Source organism: Colius striatus, chromosome 3 (assembly GCF_028858725.1).
Source record: "Colius striatus isolate bColStr4 chromosome 3, bColStr4.1.hap1, whole genome shotgun sequence".
Classification (NCBI taxonomy): Eukaryota; Metazoa; Chordata; class Aves; order Coliiformes; family Coliidae; genus Colius; species Colius striatus.
Genome location: NC_084761.1, coordinates 2,187,433 through 2,210,615, shown reverse-complemented (window position 1 = coordinate 2,210,615; position 23,183 = coordinate 2,187,433). Strand labels below are relative to the sequence as shown.

The window sequence follows — 23,183 nt, the reverse complement described above, 5'->3', positions numbered from 1 at the left end:
CACCGTGTCCGTGCGTGTATGCGTGTGCGTGTGACCGTGTGTGCGTGTCACCGTGTGTCTGTGTGTGTCACCATGTGTGTGTGTCACTGTCTCAGAGGGGTTGTGGAGGCTCCTTCCTTGGAGAGCTTCAAGACACACCTGGACATGTTCCTGTGTGACCTGATCTAGGTGACCCTGCTTCTGCAGGGGGTTGGGCTGGATGAGCTCTAAAGGTCCCTTCCAACCCTACCATTCTATGAGTCTATGATATCTGTGTGTGTGTGTGTGTGTATCTCTAGAGGAGTGTGTCACTGTCTGTGCATGTATATCTGCCTGTCACTGTGTGTATGTCACTGTGTGTGTATCTGTCTCTGTGTGTGTCTGTGTGTGTATATCTCCGTGTGTGTCACTGTGTGTGTCTGTGTGTGTATATCTGCCTGTCACTGTGTGTATGTCACTGTGTGTGTCTGTGTGTGTATATCTGTGTATGTCACTGTGTGTGTGTGTGTGTGTATGTCTCTGTGTGTCACTGTGTGTGTATATCTGTGTGTGTGTGTATCTCTAGAGGTGTATGTCACTGTGTGTGCATGTATATCTGCCTGTCACTGTGTGTGTGTCACTGTGTGTGTCTGTGTGTATATGTCTCTGTGTGTCACTCTATGTGTATATCTCTGTGTGTGTGTGTGTATCTCTAGAGGTGTGTGTCACTGTCTGTGTGTGCATGTATATCTGCCTGTCACTGTGTGTATGTCTCTGTGTGTCACTGTGTGTGTATATCTGTGTGTGTGTGTATATCTCTGTCTGTGTCACTGGGTCTGTGTGTGTCTGGGCAGCCTGTTCCAATGTCTGACAACCCTTTCATGCAGCTGTAGAGAGTGAGAAGGTCTCCCCTGAGCCTTCTTTTCTCCAGGCTCAACAGCCCCAGACCCCTCAGCCCTTCCTCACATGAGACATGCTCCAAACCCTTTCCTAGCTTGGTACCCGCCTCTGCATCCTCTCCAGCACCTCCATGTCCTTCTAAAGAGGGGCCCAAAACCAGACACAGTATTGGAGGTGCAGCCTCACCAAAGCCAAGAACAGGGGAATGATCACCTCCCTACTCCTGCTGTGTCCATGGTGCCAGTCCAGGCTGGCAGCACAGCTCTCCAGAGCCCTGCCCTGGTGCTTGGCAGCCACGCCAGCGCCGGCTCTGCGTGCCTGGGCAGCGTGCGTGGGAACGCGGCATTCCGGGGCCACTCCAGCTGCCAAGTGGCACCTTCCAGATAAGGATGAAAGTGCCGGCAGAGGAGGGGGTGAGGGAGGCCAGTGGCAGCAGCCCTGGGCGGCCCTGACACCCTGCCCAGCCCTGGCACCGCTGCAGGCTGCCAAGTTGGCAGGGGAAGGGGCTGGAGGAGCCAGCCCGGCTGCCGATGCTGGGAACACCGAAGGGGGGGAGGTTTGCTGTGGGCCCCTGACAAGAGAAGGAGGAGGAAGAGGAAGGTGGGGAGAGGGGAGGAGGACAAGGACAGCCTGGTTTGTGAACAAGGGGCGTGAGGTTCCCCTTGGGCAGCTGCCTGGTGCTATGGAGTGCCTGGAGGTATCTGGGGTGCCATGGCCTATCCTCTGGTCCTGTCTGTGACTGGGCTGCACTGGGGGATCACAGAATCAGAACCATTTGGGTTGGCAAAGCCCTTGGAGCTGCTGCAGTCCCAGCCCTGCCCTCACCCTGCCCAGCCCAGCACTGACCCACAGCCCTCAGCACCTCAGCCCCATGCCTTTGGGATCCCTCCAGGGCTGGGCACTCCCCCAGCTCCCTGGGCAGCCTGGCACAGGGGCTGACACCCCTCTCAGGGAAACAGTTGTGCCTCAGCTCCAAGCTCAGCCTCCCCTGGGGCAGCTGCAGCCCATTGCCTCTTGTCCTGTCATTGCTGCCTGGGGAGCAGAGCTCACTGCAGCCTCCTTTCATTCAGAGAGTGCTCCTGTCTCCCCTCAGCCTCCTCTTCTCCAGGCTCAGCACCCCATCTGGTGATGTTTGCAGCCAACTGCACAGGCAGCGTGGTCCTGGGGAGGATCTAGGACAGTTGGTGCCCATGGTGACACACTCATCCACACCCCTGCTTGAGCTCAGGTTTGATCCTCCCCAATTAACAGCCGCCTCGCTTCTCCCTGTGACCTTCCCTATTGCCTCATGCTATTCCTCTCTGGGCCTGCCTTTGAAGGAAGCTGAGTGATGAGATCAAAACAAAAGTGTTGCCAAAGAAAGTATTTACAGGCTCCTTGTGGCTCCTGGAACAGAAGACGACAGGAGATGTTGAAACAAGGGGCAACGGCACGGCAGTGACTCAGCTCACACCTGGGATGGGGAGCATGCAGGAGATGTGGTGCTGGGCTGAGCAGGGATGCAGGAGGCAGGAGAAACCCATGGGAGGCTGCCAGGAAAGGGCAGGAGGGTGTCAGGCAGCTAGGGGCTGCTTGCTTGGGGGATGTCCTCTTGAAAGGAGGAATCAGCCCCTGTGCTGACAGGCCAAGCCTGCCAACCTTGCTCCTGGGATCTGCTGGTGGTTTGTGCCTCCCTGAGGTCACTGCCTCAAGCTGTGCTCTCACCACCTTCCCTTGTTGGCTGTTGTCACCCTTCACCTCCCTGGGAGTTATTCCCAGTGGGCAGCTGCCAGGGCCACCCCACCAGCAGCCGTGGGGATGCCCATCATGCTGCTTCAGACCATCTGCCTGGTTCAGAAACTCCCACCCCTACCCACCCCATCCCTGGGATCAGAGTCAAACCTGCTCTAAAGATGCTGTCTGGGAGCAGGAAACCACTGAATCTGTCCACTGCCTCCCCTTCACCATCCAAACAGCATCTGAAACACAGGGCAGGGTGTCCAAGGTGCAGCAGGGACCACATGCCAGTGAGTCCCCAGTGCAGCCGTGTCTCTGCTTTCCCCACAGCCCTGCTGCTCCAGGGCAGTGCCCAAGCAAGCACTTGGGCTGGGGTCACCACTGTGCCTTTGTGCCACCACCTCTGCATTCCTCCTTGCCCACCTCCTGGGCAAGACACCTCTTAATGCCCAGCAGCACCTCTCCCAGAGCAGCTGGTGGCTTGTGGACAGGCAGTGAGGGCTTCCCTGGACACACCGTTCCACGAGCTGCTGGGGCAGGGACAAACCCATCAGCTTCTGCTGAGAGCATGTCCTGGTTTCTTCTCACTCAACACAACTGCAGTGCTGCATGGTGCAATCTGGGACTGGCATTTTTTACTCTTGAGTGCCACCGCCTGGGAGTGAAACACCAGGGTGATGGTTCCCACCAGTGGGGGGAGTGAATCCAGCACCTTCTGCTTCCCCAGACTCACCAGAAGAGCCCTGCTCCTGCCCATCTCTTTTCCCCTGTGGGTGTATTCATAGAATCACAGAATCCCAGCATAGTGGGGGCTGGAAGGGCCCTGCAGAGCTGCTGCAGCCCCAGCCCCTGCTCAGGCAGCTTCCCCTGGCTCAGGGGGCACAGGAACGTGTCCAGCTGGGGTTGGAAACCTCCTGAGAAGGAGCCTCCACACCCTCCCTGGGCAGCCTGGGCCAGGGCTCCCTCACCTCAGCACCAAAGGAGCTTCTCCTCCTGTGCCAGGGGAACTGTTTGTGTCCCAGCTGATGTCCATCACCCCTTGTCCTGGCCCTGGGCACCACAGAACAAAGTGTCCCCCCATCCTGCTGACACCCAGCCTTTAGGTACTTGTCAGTGCTGCTGAGGTGCCCCTGAGCTCAGGCTTCTCTTCTCCAGGCTGAGCAGCCCCAAGGCTGCAGCCTTTCCTCCTCACACACATGTTGCATCCCCTCAGTACCTTGGTGTCCCTGCACTGGCCTCTCTCTGGAGTCCCTTGCCTGGCACATCAGCTTGCAGCCCCCCAGCCATGGCTGCCAGGCTGGAGTCTCCCAGCGTGTCCCTCTGCTGTGGCAGCTCTGGGGAGATGTGCAGGGGAGATGGACTCCTCTCACAGTGCTGAGACACAGGAAGGTCTCCATGATCTGGAAAGCTGGCATGGGAGGAACATTTCCAGGCTCCCCCACTGCTCTGCCCAGTCCCTGCCCCCCTTTGAAGTGACATTTCCCTGCCAGAGCTCAGCAGGGAGCTGATGCAGTCTCTGGCCACACCAACCTCTTGCAAAGAGTCCCTGGGGTGTCCCCACTCTGTCCTCACTGGGTGTTACAGAGCTCAGTGTCCTTGCTAGATCCCAGCGCCCTGCCAGCACACAGGAGCCATGGCTGGAATCATCTGCTACCACAGTGCCTGGGTGAGCACACTGCTGCTGTCAGAGAGGTGGTGGATAGAGCCCAGGACATACAGGGACAGACTCTGACTGCACTGTCCAGCTGGTGCCCAAGGGCAGACCTTCACCCCAGAGATGCAGCCAGTGCCCCACACAGCCCCCCTGTGCCAACAGCTGCCAGCTCTCATGGCTGCTGATTGGAACAAGCAGTTTGGAGCCAAGACGCTCTCCCAAAGCCTCTCCCAGGACCGTGGCAACGCTGCACACACTTCAGGATCAAAGAGGTGTGTAAATGCAAAGGAATAGCCTCGTTTCATTAAGAGCAATTGAAGAACTGGCAGCTTTGGGTGCTCTGTTAAGCTCATACATCTCTGCCAGCACGTAAATCCGGTAAGTCACAGGCTTGGGCTGCTGGCAGCTGTGCTGGGAAGCGAGGGGTGAGATGAGGGAAACATAAACGAGCTGGCACCAAGGAGATTCCTGAAGGGAGGAGTTAGGCACCTTTCTGTTTCGATTCCTGAAAGGAGGAGTTAAGGATCTTTCTGTTTCCATCCCAGCTGCCTTCACCTTCATGGACCATCTTCAGCACACAAAGGCTGGAGGGAAACACCTCCAGAGTCACCATCCCTGGAGGGGGTTCAGAGAAGGGTGGATGTTGCACTGAGGGAAATGGGCTCGTGGTTGATAGTGCTGGGACAAAGGTCTCTTAAGGTCTCTGAGGCTGGACTTCAGGTCTCTGAGCTTAAAGGTCTCTTCCAGCTGAAATGATCCTATGATTCCATGATCAGTCATCATGGAGGGCTTTAGCACAAGCTGGTCTTGATTCAAGAACAAGGGAAAGACAAAATACCACACAGCAGCCTTTAAAGGTAAATTCAAACCAATCTGATGAAGAAGGAGCACTTCCCTCGTGGTCAAACCTGTGAGGAGATGCTTTGGTTAACAAATGACTTGCTGTGTGCAGCTGTGTGGGGTGCAGGAGTAACTGGAACTGAGGAGAAGGTTGTGCAGTGCCAGTGAAGGTACAGCAATCTGCCACCTCCAGTGCCAGAGAAAGGTGATTAGAGAGTGCAGTGTCCTGATGAATGTGTCAGGGAGGCCTGTGAGAACACAGACATCCCGTCCTGTTGCTCCTGACGAGGTCCAGATGCTCCAAACAAATCCCCCAGCAACAGGCTGCAGAAAGCAGAGGACCACTGCTGTCACCCTGCAGCAGAGGAGAGAGGAGGAAGGTGATGAGTGGCCACTGTCAACACAGAGATCCTGGATGGGTGGAAGATGGGAGGTTCCAGGACCGAGCTCTGGACCTAGGGGCTGCCAAATGCACTGGATGGGCTTTCTGGGCAGAGTCCTGGGCCTCCAGGACATGGTGGGCACTGGGCAGGGACCTGTCGATGGAAGTGGGGAGACTGTCACAACAGCAGTGGGGAGCCAGCTGTGAGCACAGAAAGGAATTAGCATCCAGCAGCTCCTGACCAGTTCCCTGTCCTGGGAAACTCCTTCCCTGGGCCTTGGCTTTGCACCTTGTGAGGTGACAGACCCATCTTTCCCTTCTGTCCACCTGATGCCATGGGAATACTGCTCACTTACATTTATAAAGTCTGAAGTATGAATTTAGGGTCCATTTTTGTTTCCCAAATCATCTCTTCAGAGTCTAAAGTGTGATGGGAACATGACTTTTTGTTCACTAGAAACAGGAAAGAATATATTGTAAATAGTTAACCAAGGGCTAGCAACCTTGTGATAGTTTACGAAGTTGAGAAACCGCAAAAGATAACTAATCAACTACAAGTTGTTCCGAGTTTCAGACTTAAGCAAAGGACACCAAGGAAGACTACTGGGGCCTTCATCAACGATCAGCCGGAGGCAGAAAACGACCCCTAGCAACTGGGTGGACATGCGCGGAAGGACGCTAGAGGGGTGACGTGGAGGAGAGTATAAAAGGAGGAACAGAACGACTCTCGTTGCGCAGTTGGTGGAGCGGTGACTCCCCCTGTCGCCCAGCGCTGTGCTTTGCTTTTTCTTTTCTGTGTTAATAAATTGGTTTTAATTGGCTTAAATGGCCCATTGTGCTCATTTATAACAGCTTGGTGCCGTGACTCGGATCGGAGGCCGTAGGGGAGGATTCTCAGTCACTAGGGGGGGCGCCCCACCAATTTGGTGGCCCCGGTGCTTGAAATCCACCCTCGACCCCGACCGACGAACCCCAAAAAAAAAAAAGAAAAGAGAAAGCAAAGGGGATCCCGGAGTGCAATTAAGGCACTCCGGAAGAATTAAGGGCCCGGGGAACCCCCTTAAAAGTTTTGTGCACAAAGTCCGGACGAAGACGCGGGACGACGGTCCAGGGCGCGTGAGTAATACGGGATCCGTCCGGGCGGGGGTTGGGATCCCGGAGTGCGACTGTGTGATGTGCATGAGAGGAGAGCTGGCAGCCAGACTCTCCAAGTGAGTGCGGACCCTCAGTAGTGCGGTTCCCACAGACCCGCGAGGGCTTGGGCCACGAACCAGGGGAAGCGAAAGGAATTGTGTGAAAGAAGGCACTCCGGAAGAATAAGACAGGGGAAGGGCAAGCCCCTGTGGGATCCCGGAGCGCGGAAAGAAAGCACTCCGGAAGAATGGGACAGGGGAAGAGTAAGCCCCCTGCCGAGGTAAAACTCCCTCCAGTACCTAGGGAAAGCCCTTTAGGGTTTGTGTTAGAAAACTGGCGACATTTTCCAGGCACGCAGGACAAGGATAAGGCCAAAATGATTCAATATTGCGTTGAAGTATGGGGAGGGAAGGAAATTTCTAAAAGGGTGTCTTGGCCTATATTCGGTTCCTCAGAACTTTGGGTAAGACAAGCCTTAAATATTTGGGTGAATAGCAAAATACCCCCCTGTACCCAAGAAGAGAGTCATTACGCTAGGGTGTGGGTGGAGAGACCGGAGGTATTTCTGTTTAAGCTCTCCGAAATACCAAAAGGGAATAAGAGTAAGAAAAAGGGAAGTAAACCAGATGACGCTTTAGTGGCACCTCCACCCTATGTACCCCCACCCCAAGTACAGGCAGCAGTGGCTCCTCCGAGCGCACCAACAGAGACAGACTCGGATTCGGATGAACCCGAATATACAGGACCGGTAACCCGAAGCCGGACCAGGAAGGGTTTATATCCCTTAAGAGAGATGCCTATGGGGGGACCCCAACCTGGCATAGGGTTTATATCGGTGCCTCTAAGTTCGGGGGATGTTAGGGATTTTAAGAAAGAAATGGGATCCCTTTTGGAAGATCCACTTGGAGTAGCCGAGCGGGTAGATCAATTTTTGGGACCCAGCATGTATACTTGGGAAGAACTGCAATCTATATTGAACATCTTATTTACAGCAGAAGAGAAAAATATGATCAGAAGGGAAGGAATGCGCATCTGGGATACGCAGCACGCGCAAGGGCCGGCAGCAGATACAAAATGGCCGTTACAAAACCCTAATTGGGACCATCAGAATCCGGCCCATAGAGTGCATATGCAAGATCTCAGAACAATAATTGTGCAAGGGATCAGGGAGTCTGTTCCAAGGGGACAGAATATTAACAAAGCTTTTAACGAAAGACAAAAAAAAGATGAGACCCCCACTGAATGGCTGGAGAGACTAAGAAAGAACTTTCAGTTGTATTCAGGAATGGATCCGGATGGACAAATGGGACAGGCAGTACTGAAAGTACACTTTGTTTCCAAATCCTGGGAAGACATTAGAAAGAAAATACAAAAATTAGAGGATTGGCAAGATAGGGAGCTAGATGAATTGCTAAGAGAGGCCCAAAAGGTATATGTGAGAAGGGAGGAAGAGCGAGATAAGAAACAAGCCCGAATAATGGTGGCTGCAATGCGTGAAAGCCGGGAGATGGATAGGAAACCCAAGCAAGACAAAAGGGAATCCAGGTGGAATGGACAAGATAAACAAAACTTGAAGGTGTGTTTTTATTGCGGGAAAAAGGGACACTTTAAGAAGGAATGTCGGATGCGGATCAGGGATGAGAAGGAGTTTAAGGAGGATTAGGGGGGTCAGGGGCTCTACCTTTTGGGGACCCAGAAACATCGAAGAGAGCCCTTGATAAAATTGAAGGTGGGTCCCCAGGGCCAGGATATTACTTTCCTGGTTGACACTGGAGCTGAAAGGTCTACACTCCAGTCATTACCTAAAGGGTGTAAATTATCTAGAGAAACTGCCACAGTAGTGGGAGCAAAAGGAGAACCTTTTGAAGTTAAGATAATAAAAGAGGTAATGGTAGAATCAGACTCCAAAATGGGCATTGGGGACTTTTTATTAGTACCCGAATCAGATTATAACCTATTAGGAAGGGATATGATTGTAGAATTAGGTATTCAAATCACAGTGGTGGAACAGGAAATCCAAATTAAGTTGTGCCCCTTGAGATTGGAAGATGAGGAAAGGATCAACCCTGAAGTATGGTATAATCCTGACAACGCTGGAAGATTAGAAATTACTCCCTTCAAGGTCACTATTAGAAATCCAGAGATGCCAGTAAGAATAAAACAATACCCAATGTCTTTGGAAGGGAGAAAAGGGCTGAAACCAGAAATCGACCGGCTAATCAAACAGGGACTACTGGAACCCTGTATGTCCCCTTATAATACTCCAATTTTACCGGTAAAGAAACCAAACGGGTCTTATCGTTTAGTACATGACTTAAGAGAAATAAACAAGAGAACAATAGCCAGGTTCCCAGTAGTGGCTAATCCCTATACGTTATTGAGTAAACTGAGCCCGGACAATCACTGGTACAGTGTAATCGACTTAAAGGATGCCTTTTGGGCTTGTCCTTTAGATGAAGTGAGTAGAGATTACTTTGCCTTTGAATGGGAAGACCCAGAGACAGGGAGGAAACAACAACTTAGATGGACGGTGTTACCCCAAGGTTTTACAGAATCCCCTAATTTATTTGGGCAGGCTTTGGAACAAATATTGGAGGATTACCAAACTGAACCTGGGATAACCTTGATACAATATGTAGATGACTTATTAATAGCAGGAAAAGATGAAGAAGCAGTAAGAAAAGAAAGTATAAAACTTTTAAATTTTTTGGGACTTAAAGGATTAAAGGTTTCAAGAGCCAAACTACAGTTTGTGGAAGAAGAAGTAAAATATTTAGGGCACTATTTAAAACGAGGTGAGAAAAGAATAGACCCAGAAAGAGTGCAGGCTATTCTATCATTGCCAATACCTAAAAACAAGAGACAAATTAGACAAATTTTGGGTTTAACAGGATATTGTAGACAATGGATTGAGAATTATAGTAGTAAGGCCAGGTTCTTATACCAAAAGCTGACTCAGGATGGGTGGATGAAATGGACTCAGGAGGACACAGAAAAACTGAGGGAACTAACGGAGAGTCTGATGCATGCCCCAGTTTTAAGCCTCCCTGATTTAAAAAGACCTTTTTACTTATTTGTTAATATAGAGGAAGGAATAGTTTTTGGAGTACTAGCCCAAGAATGGGCAGATAAGAGGAAACCTGTAGCGTATCTATCGAAACTTTTGGACCCCGTAAGCAGAGGATGGCCTGCGTGTCTGCAAATGTTAGCTGGGTGCGCGTTATTAGTCGAAGAGGCTAGGAAAATTACCTTTAATAGCAATCTCAAGGTTTATTCTCCCCATAATATCAGGAGCGTTATGCAGCAAAAGGCAGACAAATGGATATCAGACACTAGGCTCCTAAAATATGAGGGAATTTTATTAGAAGCACCAAATTTTACCTTAGAAACAACTGCTATTCAAAATCCAGCTACCTTTTTGTTTGGGAATGTAGAAGAAACACCTTTGACACATAATTGTTTGATAACTATTGAAGAACAAACTAAAATTAGGCCTGACTTAGAAGAAGAAGAATTAGATGAAGGAGAAAAGTTATTTGTAGATGGATCCTCCCGGGTGGTAGAAGGAAAACGTCAATCAGGTTACGCTATCATAAGGGGCACAAACTTACAAGTAGTGGAATCAGGGGCTTTGGATAAGTCCTGGTCAGCACAAGCCTGTGAACTGTATGCCATCCTTCGAGCTTTAAAACTTTTGAAGGGGAAGGAGGGAACGATATATACTGATTCCAAATATGGGTTTGGGGTAGTACACACCTTTGGAAAATTATGGGAAGAACGAGGATTAATTAACTCACAAGGGAAGGGGTTAGTTCACCAGCAATTGATAATTGAAGTATTGCAAGCCCTGAGGGGACCCAAAAGAATAGCAGTAGTACACCTAAAAGGCCATCAAACAGGAACGGACCTCAAAACTAGGGGGAATAATGCAGCAGATCGGGAAGCTAAGCGAGCAGCAGCTAGAGAAATGCTTTTAAGGGAAAACCCGAAGAGGCAGGATAGATTAACGGATGACACGGAATTAGTCTTCACCTCCGAAGAAGAGGACAAGTTAAAGAAATTGGAATTGTCTAAGGACAATGGAAAATGGATAACCCAGGATGGGCGGGAAATATTGCCCAAAGCAGTAGCCCAAAGAATTATGTATAAACTACACCAAGGTACACACTGGGGAGCTCAAGGACTAGCAGATCATTTTGCAACCAAATATATGACTATTGGGTTGCACGACATTGCCAAACACATCACCAAAAGTTGTCCTACCTGTTTACGAGTTAATCGGAGTAACTTGAGGAAATTACCTCCCGGAGGTCGACCCTTAGCTAAAAGACCATTTTCAAGCCTACAAATTGACTTTACAGAATTACCTAAAGTGGGGCGAATAAGATACCTTTTGGTGATGGTGGATCATCTCACACACTATGTGGAAGCATTCCCAACTACGAGAGAGACTGCCCAAACTGTAGTAAAAATTTTGCTTGAAGAAGTAATACCGAGATATGGGGTACCCGAAACCATAGACTCAGATCAAGGCCCGCACTTTACCTCGAAAATAACTCAGGATTTAGCTAATGCGTTGGGAATAAAGTGGGAAAGACATACCCCATATCATCCTCAGAGCTCAGGGCGGGTAGAAAGGATGAATGGAGAAATAAAGAAACAATTAACTAAACTGATGTTAGAAACTAAATTATCATGGGTAAAGTGTATACCACTGGCCCTATTGAACATTAGAACACAACCACGAGCAGATACGGGGTTATCTCCCTTTGAGATGTTATATGGAATGCCTTATAATTTAGAAAAGGTACAAACAAACCCCAATATTAATGACGAAAATTTGAATCGTTATTTAATTATTTTGGCAAAGTATAGGAGAAGTTTATGGGAAAAAGGAATGTGGACCCAAAGACCTCCTTTGGATCTTGTATTACATCAGGTGCAGCCCGGAGATTGGGTGTTAGTCAGAAGTTGGAAGGAAAACCCACTAGTACCGAAGTGGGAAGGGCCCTATTTAACACTGCTCACCACAGACACCGCCATAAGAACAGCCGAGAAAGGGTGGACTCATGCAAGCCGAATAAAGGGGCCAGTAGACCCTTCCAACTTCCCAGAGTGTCCGGCTCCTCAGTGGAAAGTAAAGACACCAACAGACGACCTAAAGCTGGTATTAACTAAGGTTACACCAGGGACGTCCGGACAAAGCTCATAGACTTGGAGGAAGGAAAGACGGTACGATTATAAATCCCTGCCCCTTAAGTAGTGGGAAAGACTGTCACCAGCAAACCAGGAAAGAATCCAGCGAAAGCTATCATTGACTTTGTGTCCCTATTTACCGAGCTTGAATTTTTAACAGCTAACTTTTGCATTTTTGCTAATTATTTAGCTTGCTGAACTTTTGTTATAAAATTGGTACAAGTTAAAACTTGTAAGAAGTTGTGATAAATCCACTGTCAGAAAAAGGGAGGGCCCATACTTACCAACCGTACTGGGAGGGATAGTTTGGGCATAACCTCAATCCGAGGCCTCAAAGCCGGGATTGGGGCCTCTTATTTGAATTTGGCAATACTGTTCTAACCAGCCTCTCGGCCCCCGCGAGGGTCAAGCCGTGGGCGAACCAACAGCTGCAGGTGCAACTCCCTGTGAACTCTCTCAAAGAGCGAGAGGAATGTAAGTTCCATCCCCAAAAGGATCCTTGCTGCCAAGAAGATAATAACCCTCGTAACTAGCAGCAAACTAGTTGACGAGCGAGGCAGAGGGATACTTGGTGAAAGGACGGAACCCCATGGAGCTTACAGGCAATGACCAAAGGGGCGAGAGGATTCGGGTTAGAAGGATGGGAAAATTGGGCAGACTAATTAACCATACCCACACTGGCAGTGGATTTTACTTAACTTTAATGTGGATGTGGATGATATGGTCATTGATCAGGACAGCACTAGGAGACAATGTACCAAGCCATGAACCCTTTAAATGGTCACTTATCAGATGGGAAGATCAACGGGTCATTGCAAAAACTACAACTTCGGGGGCCCCCTCTTTTAGATGTCAGCTGTGTGACATTATCCAGACTCAGCCCTGTAAGAATAAGGTAGGGTTCTATATGTGCCCAGCATCAAATCCAGGGAAGGCATATTGCAACTACCCTGGGGAATTTTTTTTGTGAATATTGGGAATAGGAACAGGAGCAGCTGCCTTAATAAACCAACAAAAAGGTATGATAAACTTAAGAGCCTCAGTAGATGAAGATTCGAGTAGAATCGAAAAGGCGATAGATGGGCTAGTCAAATCAGTAAGGTCCTTATCAGAAGTAGTGCTCCAGAATAGGAGGGGTTTAGATTTATTGTTTTTACAACAAGGAGGGTTGTGTGTAGCCTTACGAGAGGAATGTTGCACATATGCAGATCACACTGGAATAGTGATAGATACCATGGCTGAGCTCAGGAAGCAATTGGAAAAACGTAAAAAGGAAAGGGAAGCACAACAGGGTTGGTATGAATCATGGTTCAACCACTCTCCTTGGCTCACAACGCTTTTGTCCACTATAGCAGGACCTCTAATATTATTTATCTTGATATTAACCTTTGGGCCTTGTATATTTAACAAATTGATAAACATAGTGAAGGGAAGATTGGAGGCTGCTCACCTTATGCTAGTTAGAGCAAGATATGAACCACTAAACAGTGAAAACGCAGAGGACTACTTGGAGCTCAGCAGAAAGGAGCTCACCAGGTTCAGTGAACAAAAAGAGTGAAATAGAAAAAGGGGGGATTGTGATGGGAACATGACTTTTTGTTCACTAGAAACAGGAAAGAATATATTGTAAATAGTTAACCAAGGGCTAGCAACCTTGTGATAGTTTACGAAGTTGAGAAACCGCAAAAGATAACTAATCAACTACAAGTTGTTCCGAGTTTCAGACTTAAGCAAAGGACACCAAGGAAGACTACTGGGGCCTTCATCAACGATCAGCCGGAGGCAGAAAACGACCCCTAGCAACTGGGTGGACATGCGCGGAAGGACGCTAGAGGGGTGACGTGGAGGAGAGTATAAAAGGAGGAACAGAACGACTCTCGTTGCGCAGTTGGTGGAGCGGTGACTCCCCCTGTCGCCCAGCGCTGTGCTTTGCTTTTTCTTTTCTGTGTTAATAAATTGGTTTTAATTGGCTTAAATGGCCCATTGTGCTCATTTATAACATAAAGCATCAATTCTAGGGTACAAAGCCTCATTTTTATAATCCAAATCCTCACTTTAGAGAACAAAACCTCATTGGAGAGCTCAAAGACTCATTCTTAAGCTACAAAGCTACAATTGACTCTGCAAAGCCTCATTTATATGATGTAAACTCTCATTTTCATAGCCTAAATCCTCATTTTTACGTCCAGACTCTCACATTGTTAGCAAACCCTCATTTATGTGGTCCAAAGCCTCCTTGTAAAAGCCCAAAGCTTCGAGGTGCCCAATATGGATTTGTAGGTTCTAAACCATCTTTATATGAAGCAAAGGCTCAGGTTTAGGGTTCTGAGGTCTTTTGAGAGCCCTTGGTGGTGCTGCCCAAGGGTCAGGAGGTGCTCAGGAGCAGCCTTCCCGGGCACTGCATCCTGGCTTCTGGCAGCACTGGGGTGGCAGCAGGAGCAGGGCAGGGATTGTCCCCCTGTGCTGGGCCCTGGGAGGCTGCAGCTCCAGGGCTGTGTTCAGAGCTGGGCCCCTCACTCACTGCCACAGGGACACTGAGGGGCTGGAGCTGGGGAAGGGGCTGGAGCACAAGGGTGCTGTGGAGGGGCTGAGGGAATGGGGGTGTTGAGCCTGGAGAAGAGGAGGCTGAGGGCAGGCAGCAGCACTCTCTGACACTCCCTGCCAGGAGGCTGCAGGGAGCTGGGGGTCGGGCTCTGCTCCCCAGGCAGCAATGACAGGACAAGAGGCAATGGGCTGCAGCTGCCCCAGGGGAGGCTGAGGCTGGAGCTGAGGCACAACTGTTTCCCTGAGAGGGGTGTGAGCCCCTGTGCCAGGCTGCCCAGGGAGCTGGGGCAGTGCCCAGCCCTGGAGGGATCCCAAAGGTGTGGAGCTGAGGTGCTGAGGGCTGTGGGTCAGTGCTGGGCTGGGCAGGGTGAGGGCAGGGCTGGGACTGCAGCAGCTCCAGGGGCTTTAACAACCCAAATTATTCAGTGATTTGGTCTGGAGAGACTTCTCGGTGCCGACTCTACCCCGCGGCTCCCCGGCCCCGGCCCGCCCCCGTCCCTCAGGGCCTCACAGCCCCGTCCCGCCCCGCTCATGGCGGCCGGGCTGCGCGCGCCGAGGGGGCGGCGCTTGGCGCCTTGGGGCCGGGCCGGCGGCGGGTCGGGTGCCGGGGCCATGTCGGGCCGCGGACGGAGGGGCCGGGGGCGGCGGGGAGCGGGAGCGGAGCCGCTGGGGCTCGGGGAGGCCTGCGCTGAGCCCAGGTGGGAGCGCGGGGGTCGGCGGGGCCGGGGAAGAGGCGCCGCGGGCGGGCGGGCGCTGACGGCTGTCCCCGCTGTGCCCGCAGGCTGAGCCGGTTCTGCCCGCAGTGCGGCGCCGCCGTGGAGCCCGCCTTCCGCTTCTGCCCGGCCTGCGGCGGGAGGCTGCCGCCGGACCAGGAGACGGAGCGGACGGCGCCGGCCTCGCCGCGGCAGCGGGCTCCGAGCCCCGCGGTCACCCCGCAGGCCTCCCCGGTGCAGCGCTCCGCGGCGGCGAAGCCCGGCCAGCGCTCGCCCCGCAAGGCGCGGCGCGGCCCGGTGCCGCTGCCGGCCGAGTCGGTGCTGACGGACCAGGGCGGCAGGCAGTGGAGGCTGGTTCGCCTCCTGGAGCAGGGCCACGACGGGCTCATGTACGAAGGTGCTGTTGGGGGCCCGGCCGTTCCCGGGAGGCCGCGGGGGGCTGCGGGCAGGGCCGGGGTGAGGGCGGCGGTGCTCGGCTGGGCCGCGGGCCCTTAGCGACGCTGCCCACGCGGCTGTCGGCACTGCCCTGGGGTGCAGCGGGGGCTGAGCCGCCCCGGTACTCGAAACACGAGTCGTTAGGGACCCTGCTGCCTCTTCCTGGCTTTTACAGTCAAGACCTAAACGCTGCCGGCACTGTTCAGGGGCTCCAGGTCGTGTCAGTATCGACCAAATGTCACTTGCGGATTCTCTGCTTGTTTTGGAGGCCAAAACCCCAGCTAAACCGCCTGGGCAGCTTCTGAGCTGTTCAGTGTCTGCTGGTCTTGTCTCTGTGGACTTCCAAAGGGAAGGTTTCCATCTGTCTGCTGTTAACTGGGAGGCTGCTCGGTGTTTGAGTGGCTGTTGCAGGGTCACCCCATGAGCAAACACTGCCTGGCATATGGCTTTGGTTCCTGTTTAATTCCTCGTGCTGTTACCTAGCAGAGTCTGGGCAGGCACCTGGAACTGAAGGAAACTGAAGTTGTTGATAGTGCTTCCACAGAAACACCTCCTGGGTGATGAGCATCAGGTAACTTGTGCATAGCACTCAGGCTACGAGCAGAAGAGGAACTAACCCCAAGGCCAAGTAATGGGTGCAAATCCTCTTGGAGAAGGAAAAGCCAGTTGCACAGGCTGTTATTAATGACTCAGCTGACACTGCAAGTACCTCTTTTCCATGCTCCTGTAACCACATCTGTTCCATCCTTCCACAGCACAGGCAGCATCTGGAACCTGTCCTCCAAAGCAAAGATACTCCCTCAAACTTGTGAGTTGTGATCTGTTTGGGTAAGGAACAGTGAAGAGTTTACTGTGTCCAGGGCCTGACCCATTTGGCCTGCGTGGCTAAGAGTGTCCATGGAGTTCTGAGAAAGCAGCCACAGAGCTCAGGAGGTGGATGTAACCTCCTGAGAGTGTCAGTTGAAGTTGGCTCTTCCACTAAAGATGTGAAGAGATAGGAGGACGAAAGAAATGGAAAAGCTTTCATCCTAGATTTCCTCTTTGATCTGCCTGACTCAGTGATCTCCAGAATGAAATGGAGTGGTCTGAGCTGGAGATGTCGATTCATTAGTGTCAGACCTACCTTGTTTTTTTCCCCTGGGGAATGGGAGAGGTCAGAATGTGGTGGCTGTGCTGGGGCAGTGTACTGAACCCACACTGTAAGGCTAAAGCATGTCTTACAACCAGACAGTAACTACAGATGGAGTTCTGAGGCAGCTTTCTAGGCACTTGCCCATAAGCTTGGTTCTCCAGAAGCAAATTTCCAGTGGCAGCTGTTCTGCAATGCAAATTCAGTTGGTTTCAGTAACTCACAAGCCAGGGTGGACAGTTTTCTTGTCTGCCGTGGCTCTTGGGGGTTGCTTGCCTGTGGGAAAAGACCACTGTTGAATAATGGCTCTGGGGGGGACCTGGTGGTGCCCACACTTGTAAAATCACTCTCCCTTTTATCAGAAGAGACATGTAAGAAGGTGGAGACAGAATAACTGAGGCAGCTCAATGCCAGGAGGTGGGAAACTGTAATGACTTCTGTCCACAACACTCCCAGCTCCTCTGTTCTGCACCTTTGGCTTCTTTTGGAGTTTTGCTTGGTAATCTCCTGGCCCTTGTGCTTGCAGAGGACTGTAGATGACAATGCAGACACAAGAGCATTCTGGCTCCTACATTTGATGGCTCAGATTGGCTCACCAGGCAAGGTGCAGGATGCACATTCCCCTGGAACGTGGTCCTTGGTGTTGTCTGGAGCCTCATGTACCTCTAGTTGCCTTGGCCAAGTGTGGGTAGACCCTTTGGTATCAAACCAGGTGATAAAACTGCATCATGGAATCATCAGATGGTTTGAGTTAGAAGGGATCTTAAAGCTTATCCATTTCCAACCCTCTTGCCATGGGCAGAGATGCCTTCCACTAGACCAGGTTGCTCAAAACCCCATCCATCCTGACCTTGAGCACAGCTCAGGATGGAGCATCTGCATCTGTCCCCTGAGCTGGCAGAATGCTGAATATATACATGTGTCTAGGCAGACACATCTTGACTGCAAAGTCTCTGCATTTCAGGTCACTGAGAGCAGCACCAGTAAAAGCACAGTCATGCTGATTTTAAAAGATGTCAACACACTACCCAGCCACTTCAATGCCACAAATCAACTGACTTATCTCACTCTCTGACAGACAAACTAAACCATTACAGCTCTTTGTGGAGACTTGCCTGTCTGCAGCAGTAACCTCATCTGTGCTGTGGGGAAGAAAGTCACCTCTGGCTCCTTTTGATGTAACTTCAGGGCTAGAGCTGGCTCTAGGTTGCCAGGTGGTCTCCATTGCTTAGCTGTTCCTAACCCACAGGCAGTTGTAAATGACAGTGCTTGCAATCTCCAGCTGGAGGTGGCCACTTAGGTCCATTAAATAATGAACCCAAGGGGCTGAGCTCTCAGCTCTATTGCTGGTATTTGATCTGGGAGGAAAGGGTGGGGAAGTGTTGTTTCCCTTAAGATGAGCAGTGAAAGTCTTGCAGCAATCTTGCTCAGGTTTCCCTTTCCAGCAGGGTGTGTGAAGTAATGCTCCTCCTTCCTGCTCCCTTTAGGATCTCAAAGATGGCAAGATTTACAACGAGCAGAACTTCTTCCAGCGAGCTGCAAAGGCAGCCACAGGTTGGTGGCTCTTAGCAGGGCAAGGGCCAGGCTGCCTGTTAGGATATCTGGCCCCCCTGTCTCTTCAGTTCCCTGAGTCTCTCAGCAGGCTGGACTAGAACAAACTTAATTCACTGCTTGGTTAGTGCCAGGATGCTGAGTTCAGGCAAGAGCCTGCTCTCCTGGGAGGCTCTGTGTACCTCAGGACACTGCAGTATTGGCATTTTGAAGCTTTCTTGCTCTGCCCATGCTTTGTTTTAATCTCATGGGTCCAGCCCTGCAGCCTCACCTGCCTTGGCTCTCTCTCCTTTGTCCCTTCCACAGGTGCTTTACCCACTGTTTACTCCATTGGCCCAAAAGCCTCTGGTCAGCTCTGCTCTTGCTCAGAACGTGGGCAGGAGTGATGAAAGGATTCAGGTCAAACATGCAATTCTGGGAGGACCATAATACCTGCTCCATCCCTCTCTCTCCCCCTCTTGTTATACCCAGCCCTGTGGCTACCACATGCCTTACCCTGCTCTGGCCCTCCCAGCTCCCTTTCTGTCTAGTTGTTGGTCTGCAAGTGCTGTGTGCAGGGAGATGCCAATACCTCAGTGCATGAGGCTGCTGTTTCTGGGACAGAGTTGGTAGGAGAGAGGCTTCCAAGTGTTCAGCAGGACGCAGGGCATCCCTGACTGAGCTCCTCAGCAGCATCTGCTGCACTTTCCTCTTCTCTCCCCTTCTAGTGGAGAAGTGGAAGAAGTGGCACTCGGTGCCGTTGCTGGGAATCCCCAATTGCCTTGGCTTTGGACTGCATGCAGGTAGCTACAGGTGAGGCAACTGCTAAGGCCACAGCTGAGCTCCTTTGCCTGTAACTGCCATCTTCTTGGGCTTTTCCTCTTCTTGCTATCTGCTGTTCCTTTGCTTGTTGGCCCCTGGGCTCCTAACTTTATGCACTGCTCTTGTTAATGGTTTGTCCCCCCTCATTTAGCTCATTTCCTTCACTGTGCTGCTGGTGAAGTCACTGCTTTTGCTGCTTCTGTCCCTCACACCGAGGGACATCTTATTTTAAGCTTACCCAGAGGGGAGACTCAGGCTGTACATCCCCAGTCTGTGATCAGGACATCTCCTTGTCAGATGTTCTGTTAGCAGAAGTTGTTTGCCCAGGTCAGCTTGGAGTTGAAGGAGGGATGTGTGTGTGGGGGGGGGTCTAATCCATATGGATTGCTTGACAAGCGTCTGTTGCTGGGTTTCCAAAGCAGGTGGGTACATGCTAAACCCTTGTCTCTTGTAGGTTTTTGGTGTTCTCTGACTTAGGACGAACCCTCCAGTCTGTCCTGGATGATGGCTTACAGCTGCTGAGGGAGAAGGCAGCCTTTCAGCTTGTAGTCCGGGTGGTATGTAAAGGACCAATGCTTGCCCAGCCACTTTGTAAGGAAAGACTCACAACTTTCTTCAGGATCTTTCAAAGATGTTTTAAAGCTGACCTGGGTGTTGGCTGGGGTCTCTCAGGAGCACCTCTCAAACCTGTGGTCAACTTGAGTAGCATCTTTTGAGCAATATGGCACCTTGAAGGACTTTGGGGTAAGGAGAGTGAGAGAAACCTGAGGCTTGGAAACCAGTCTGGTAGATGTGGTGCTTTTTCATGATCCTCCCCACAGCTGTGGGGAGCTGGGGAGGGTCCAGCTCAGTGATAGCCAGGGTGCTAAAGAGCCTGCATGGTTCTGCTGTGTTCACCTCTTCTGTTTACTCCCAGCTAGACTGCCTGGAGTACATCCATGAAAATGAGTATGTGCATGGAGACATCACAGCTGAGAACATCTACCTGAACCCAGCAGACCTCACCCAGGTAGGGAGCAGGAGCAGAGCTGGGAGAAAACAGCAGTGGAGGTGGGCTTGTGCCATGGGATAGAGCAACACCCAGGCTCCTGCTGCAGGGTATGAGAGCAGTAGAGCCCATGCAGCACTCAGACAGGCCCTGTGGTGCAGGCAGTCACCCCTCAGCTGTGTGTGTGTCTTGCTGTCTCCCAGGTGACCCTGGCAGGCTATTGCTTTGCGTTTCGGTACTGCCCAGGAGGGAAGCACGTGGCTGAGCACGAGGGCAGAAGGACCCCTCATGAAGGCACCGTTGAGTTTATCAGTCTGGACAGCCACAAAGGAGCTGGTGAGTCTCAGTTGCTGGCACAGGCCAGCCAAAGCTCAGGTAGAACTGTGACTGTGCTCTCTGGAGCTGGGGCTCCCTGCTGGCACTGCTGCTTTCCAAGCATTCACGTGCACCTGGAGCCAAGTTCCTGTCTGGGCTGTTTTCTCTTACCTCTCTTGAGGCTGCTGTGTTGAGACTTGCCAACTGCAGCAAGAGGTGCAGGGATGTTCCTGCTCCATCTGGAGCCTCTGCTGCTGCAGGAGTGTGAGGGACAGTAAGCAGGGCCACTTGTGCTGGCTTAGCAGGGATCTGTTTCAAGGCAGACTGGATCCCTGCCCAGAACAGATTGGCAGCAGGCTCTGCTCTGCCCTTGAAGCAATGAGAGCTGGAAAGGCATTTCAGTTAGCTAGTTCTTCTGGTTGGGATGTGACAGCTCTTTCCCAGTGTTTCAGGCCTCCAGAGCCTGAGAGGTGATTCCTCAGCTGTGTGAGGTAGCAGAAGTCTTGATCTCCTAGAGCATGTCTTCATGAGGCTCTTGAATGTCTTTACTTTGCTCTTTATGCCCCTTCACAGGGCTGCCTGTTTTATAGAAGGGGCACCTCAAATAGAGGCTTCTAAGGTTGTGTAGTGAGTGCTGGAGTCTTTACTTGCCTTTGGAGGAGAGGTCTCTTCTGGAATGGCTCCCAAACTCTCTTTTCAGCCGTGGTTCCTCTCTTCCTTCTCACCAGGACCATCGCGCCGGAGCGACTTGGAATCTCTGGGCTACTGTCTTCTGAAATGGCTCTGTGGCTCCTTGCCTTGGTCTGGTGATCTGGACAAAGTAGAAACTGTGATGGAGAAGAAGGAAAAGTAGGAGAAATCATCTATCTACTGTACTGGGCAATGCTCAGCAGAAAGCAGTGAGGGAGGTTTTGTGATTGAAAGCAGTCACAGTACACACCTGGGATGTGGGTAAATCCCACTGCAAAAGGTTGAGCCTGGCCAGAGGGTGTTTGATGAACCCTCATTTCTGCTTCATTCAGAATGTGGCAGCTGCATTTGGCCTTTGGTTTTGGTCCTTATTGACAAAGACAGGCTGTTTGGGTGCCTGCTCCATTGCTTCTCATCTGACAGCACTCTGCACTTGCTTATTCCAGGTACAAAGAGGATGTGAAATGCCTTCTCCAGCTGTGCTTCAGGCAGAAATCCATCCCAGGTATGGGCTTGCTCTCTGGGACAGTGGGACTTGAGGAAGGAGGATTGGCTGTACCTGAAGCCAGAACCTTCTCTGTGCTGGGGTGTCAGTCCAGGATGGCTTCTGCTGGTGCCTGTGCCTTGCATGGGCTTGCTGACAGGCTCCTCCTATGAGCAAATCCCCTTCTTTACAGCAAAGCAAGGAGGGCTGCAATCTATTTTCTGTGGCTATGAGCCTTGCTGAAGAGGCAAGCCCTCTGGTGGCTTTAAAAATGCAGTATTTGGGGGCTGGAGGTCGTTTACTTCCCTGTGCTGCCTGTGAGCATCACATTAGTCATTGAGTTTGCTTTCCCTCTGTGGAGCTGCCCAAGGCAGGTGGAGGAACTGTCAGCAGGGAGCTGGCTGAGACAGCCACTTGGCAGCTTCCTGAGAACAACTGGGCTTGCTGTGGCTGCTCTCTGCAGTGCTGTTCCTTCCTTTGCAGATGCCCTCAAGAGCTACCTGGAGCAAGTGATGGCACTGGAGTATCAGGAGAAGCCAGACTACGAGGCTCTGAGGCAGCTTTTCAAGAAGCCACTGGAAAAGATGAAAGCTTCAGCTTATGACTCTGTGGATGCCAAAATCGTGCCCTAAGTAAGTGCCACCAGTTTGGATCGTGGCAGCACAAAGCTGCTTTGAGCACTGGAGCAGCACAGGGGGGCTGTTCCTGGGCTGTAGCAGGCAGGCGCTTTGGGCAGAGCAGCCTGGCCTCTGGGATCTTTCCAGGTGAGACCTGTGTGCTCCTCCTGCTGTGTGGAGGGAGGAGCACTGGCCCTTCAGCAGTCCCTGGTGAGGCACCTCCAAGATCAGGGTTACAAAGATGCTGAGGAGACTGGAACATCCTTCTGATGAGGAAAGGCTGCTGGCCCTGGGGCTGTTGAGCCTGGAGAAGGCTGAGCTCAGGGGCACCTCAGCAACACAAGCATTTAAAAGATAGAGCTCTGCAGGGCCTTTCCAGCCCCACCATGCTGGGATTCTCTGTGGCTTGATACAGAGACAGATCTTTAGTCCAGGGCTGGATCAGCCAAAGCCACTGGATTAAGCAGCAAGCCCCAGGAACATGGACGTAGCTCATCCTCTAATTCACTCTTCCTGGGAAGGAAGAGAACTGACCAGTGTTCCCATTTTATGCCTTTTCTTTCAGATGATGAAGCTTGCAGAGGGAGAAGAGGGTTCAAAGCTTCCTGCAGTGTGAGGCCCATCCTGCAGACAATTAGTTTTCACCCACCAGTTCTAGAATGGAGAGGTTTTTATACATGTTTTATCCCAATTTTAATGTGAGCCAATGTTGAGTTTTGAGCTGCTGCTGGAACCAGTGGATTTGAAGATGCTCCTCCAGGGCAAATCCTTGTAAGCAAGGGCTAGAGAACTACACTGTAGCTCCTTGGGAGAAGCCTGCCACAGAAAAACTAAGGGAGTTTTTATTCCAGCAGCAGTACCTAGTTTTATAATAAACTTTGTGAACAAGCACCCAAGGCTGCTCTCTGGTTATTGAGCATGTTCAAGGCCTTTCAGCAGGCTCTCTTTAGAAGGGTGATGCTGGTTTGAGCTCATGCTGCATGCAGCTGCACATGATGGGAATGGAAACAGCCCCCAGGCAGGCCTGGCTGGAGCTTAATGGTAAGAACCTGAAGTCAGGGTTTACATCTGAGGCATCCCCAACCCTGCCCTCAGTCTCCAAGGCCTGCCTCAGGGGGAGACCAGTGAGAGAAGTA

General features: G+C 51.4%; 1 protein-coding gene across 1 annotated transcript; it reads left to right on the top strand.

Annotated features, from left to right (window-relative positions):
• The first annotated feature begins 14,936 nt into the window (after positions 1-14,936).
• On the top strand, positions 14,937-22,932 carry VRK3 (VRK serine/threonine kinase 3). The gene is made up of 12 exons (XM_061991935.1): positions 14,937-15,022; positions 15,106-15,434; positions 16,228-16,280; positions 18,089-18,155; positions 18,860-18,944; positions 19,408-19,510; positions 19,870-19,962; positions 20,145-20,277; positions 20,985-21,105; positions 21,393-21,451; positions 21,914-22,062; positions 22,613-22,932. The coding sequence occupies exons 1-11, from the start codon at positions 14,937-14,939 to the stop codon at positions 22,060-22,062; spliced, it is 1,278 nt and encodes a 425-aa protein (XP_061847919.1). The 3' UTR covers positions 22,613-22,932.
• Positions 22,933-23,183: the final 251 nt, after the last annotated feature.

What these genes read in the sequence shown, in the direction of transcription:
- VRK3 (XM_061991935.1), top strand. Translation starts at nt 14,937, where the DNA reads ATGTCGGGCCGCGGACGGAGGGGCCGGGGGCGGCGGGGAGCGGGAGCG. An exon ending in CTGCATGCAGGTAGCTACAG is followed by an intron (nt 18,945 to 19,407) that starts GTGAGGCAACTG and finishes TGTCTCTTGTAG; the next exon opens with GTTTTTGGTGTTCTCTGACT. An exon ending in GGACAGCCACAAAGGAGCTG is followed by an intron (nt 20,278 to 20,984) that starts GTGAGTCTCAGT and finishes CCTTCTCACCAG; the next exon opens with GACCATCGCGCCGGAGCGAC.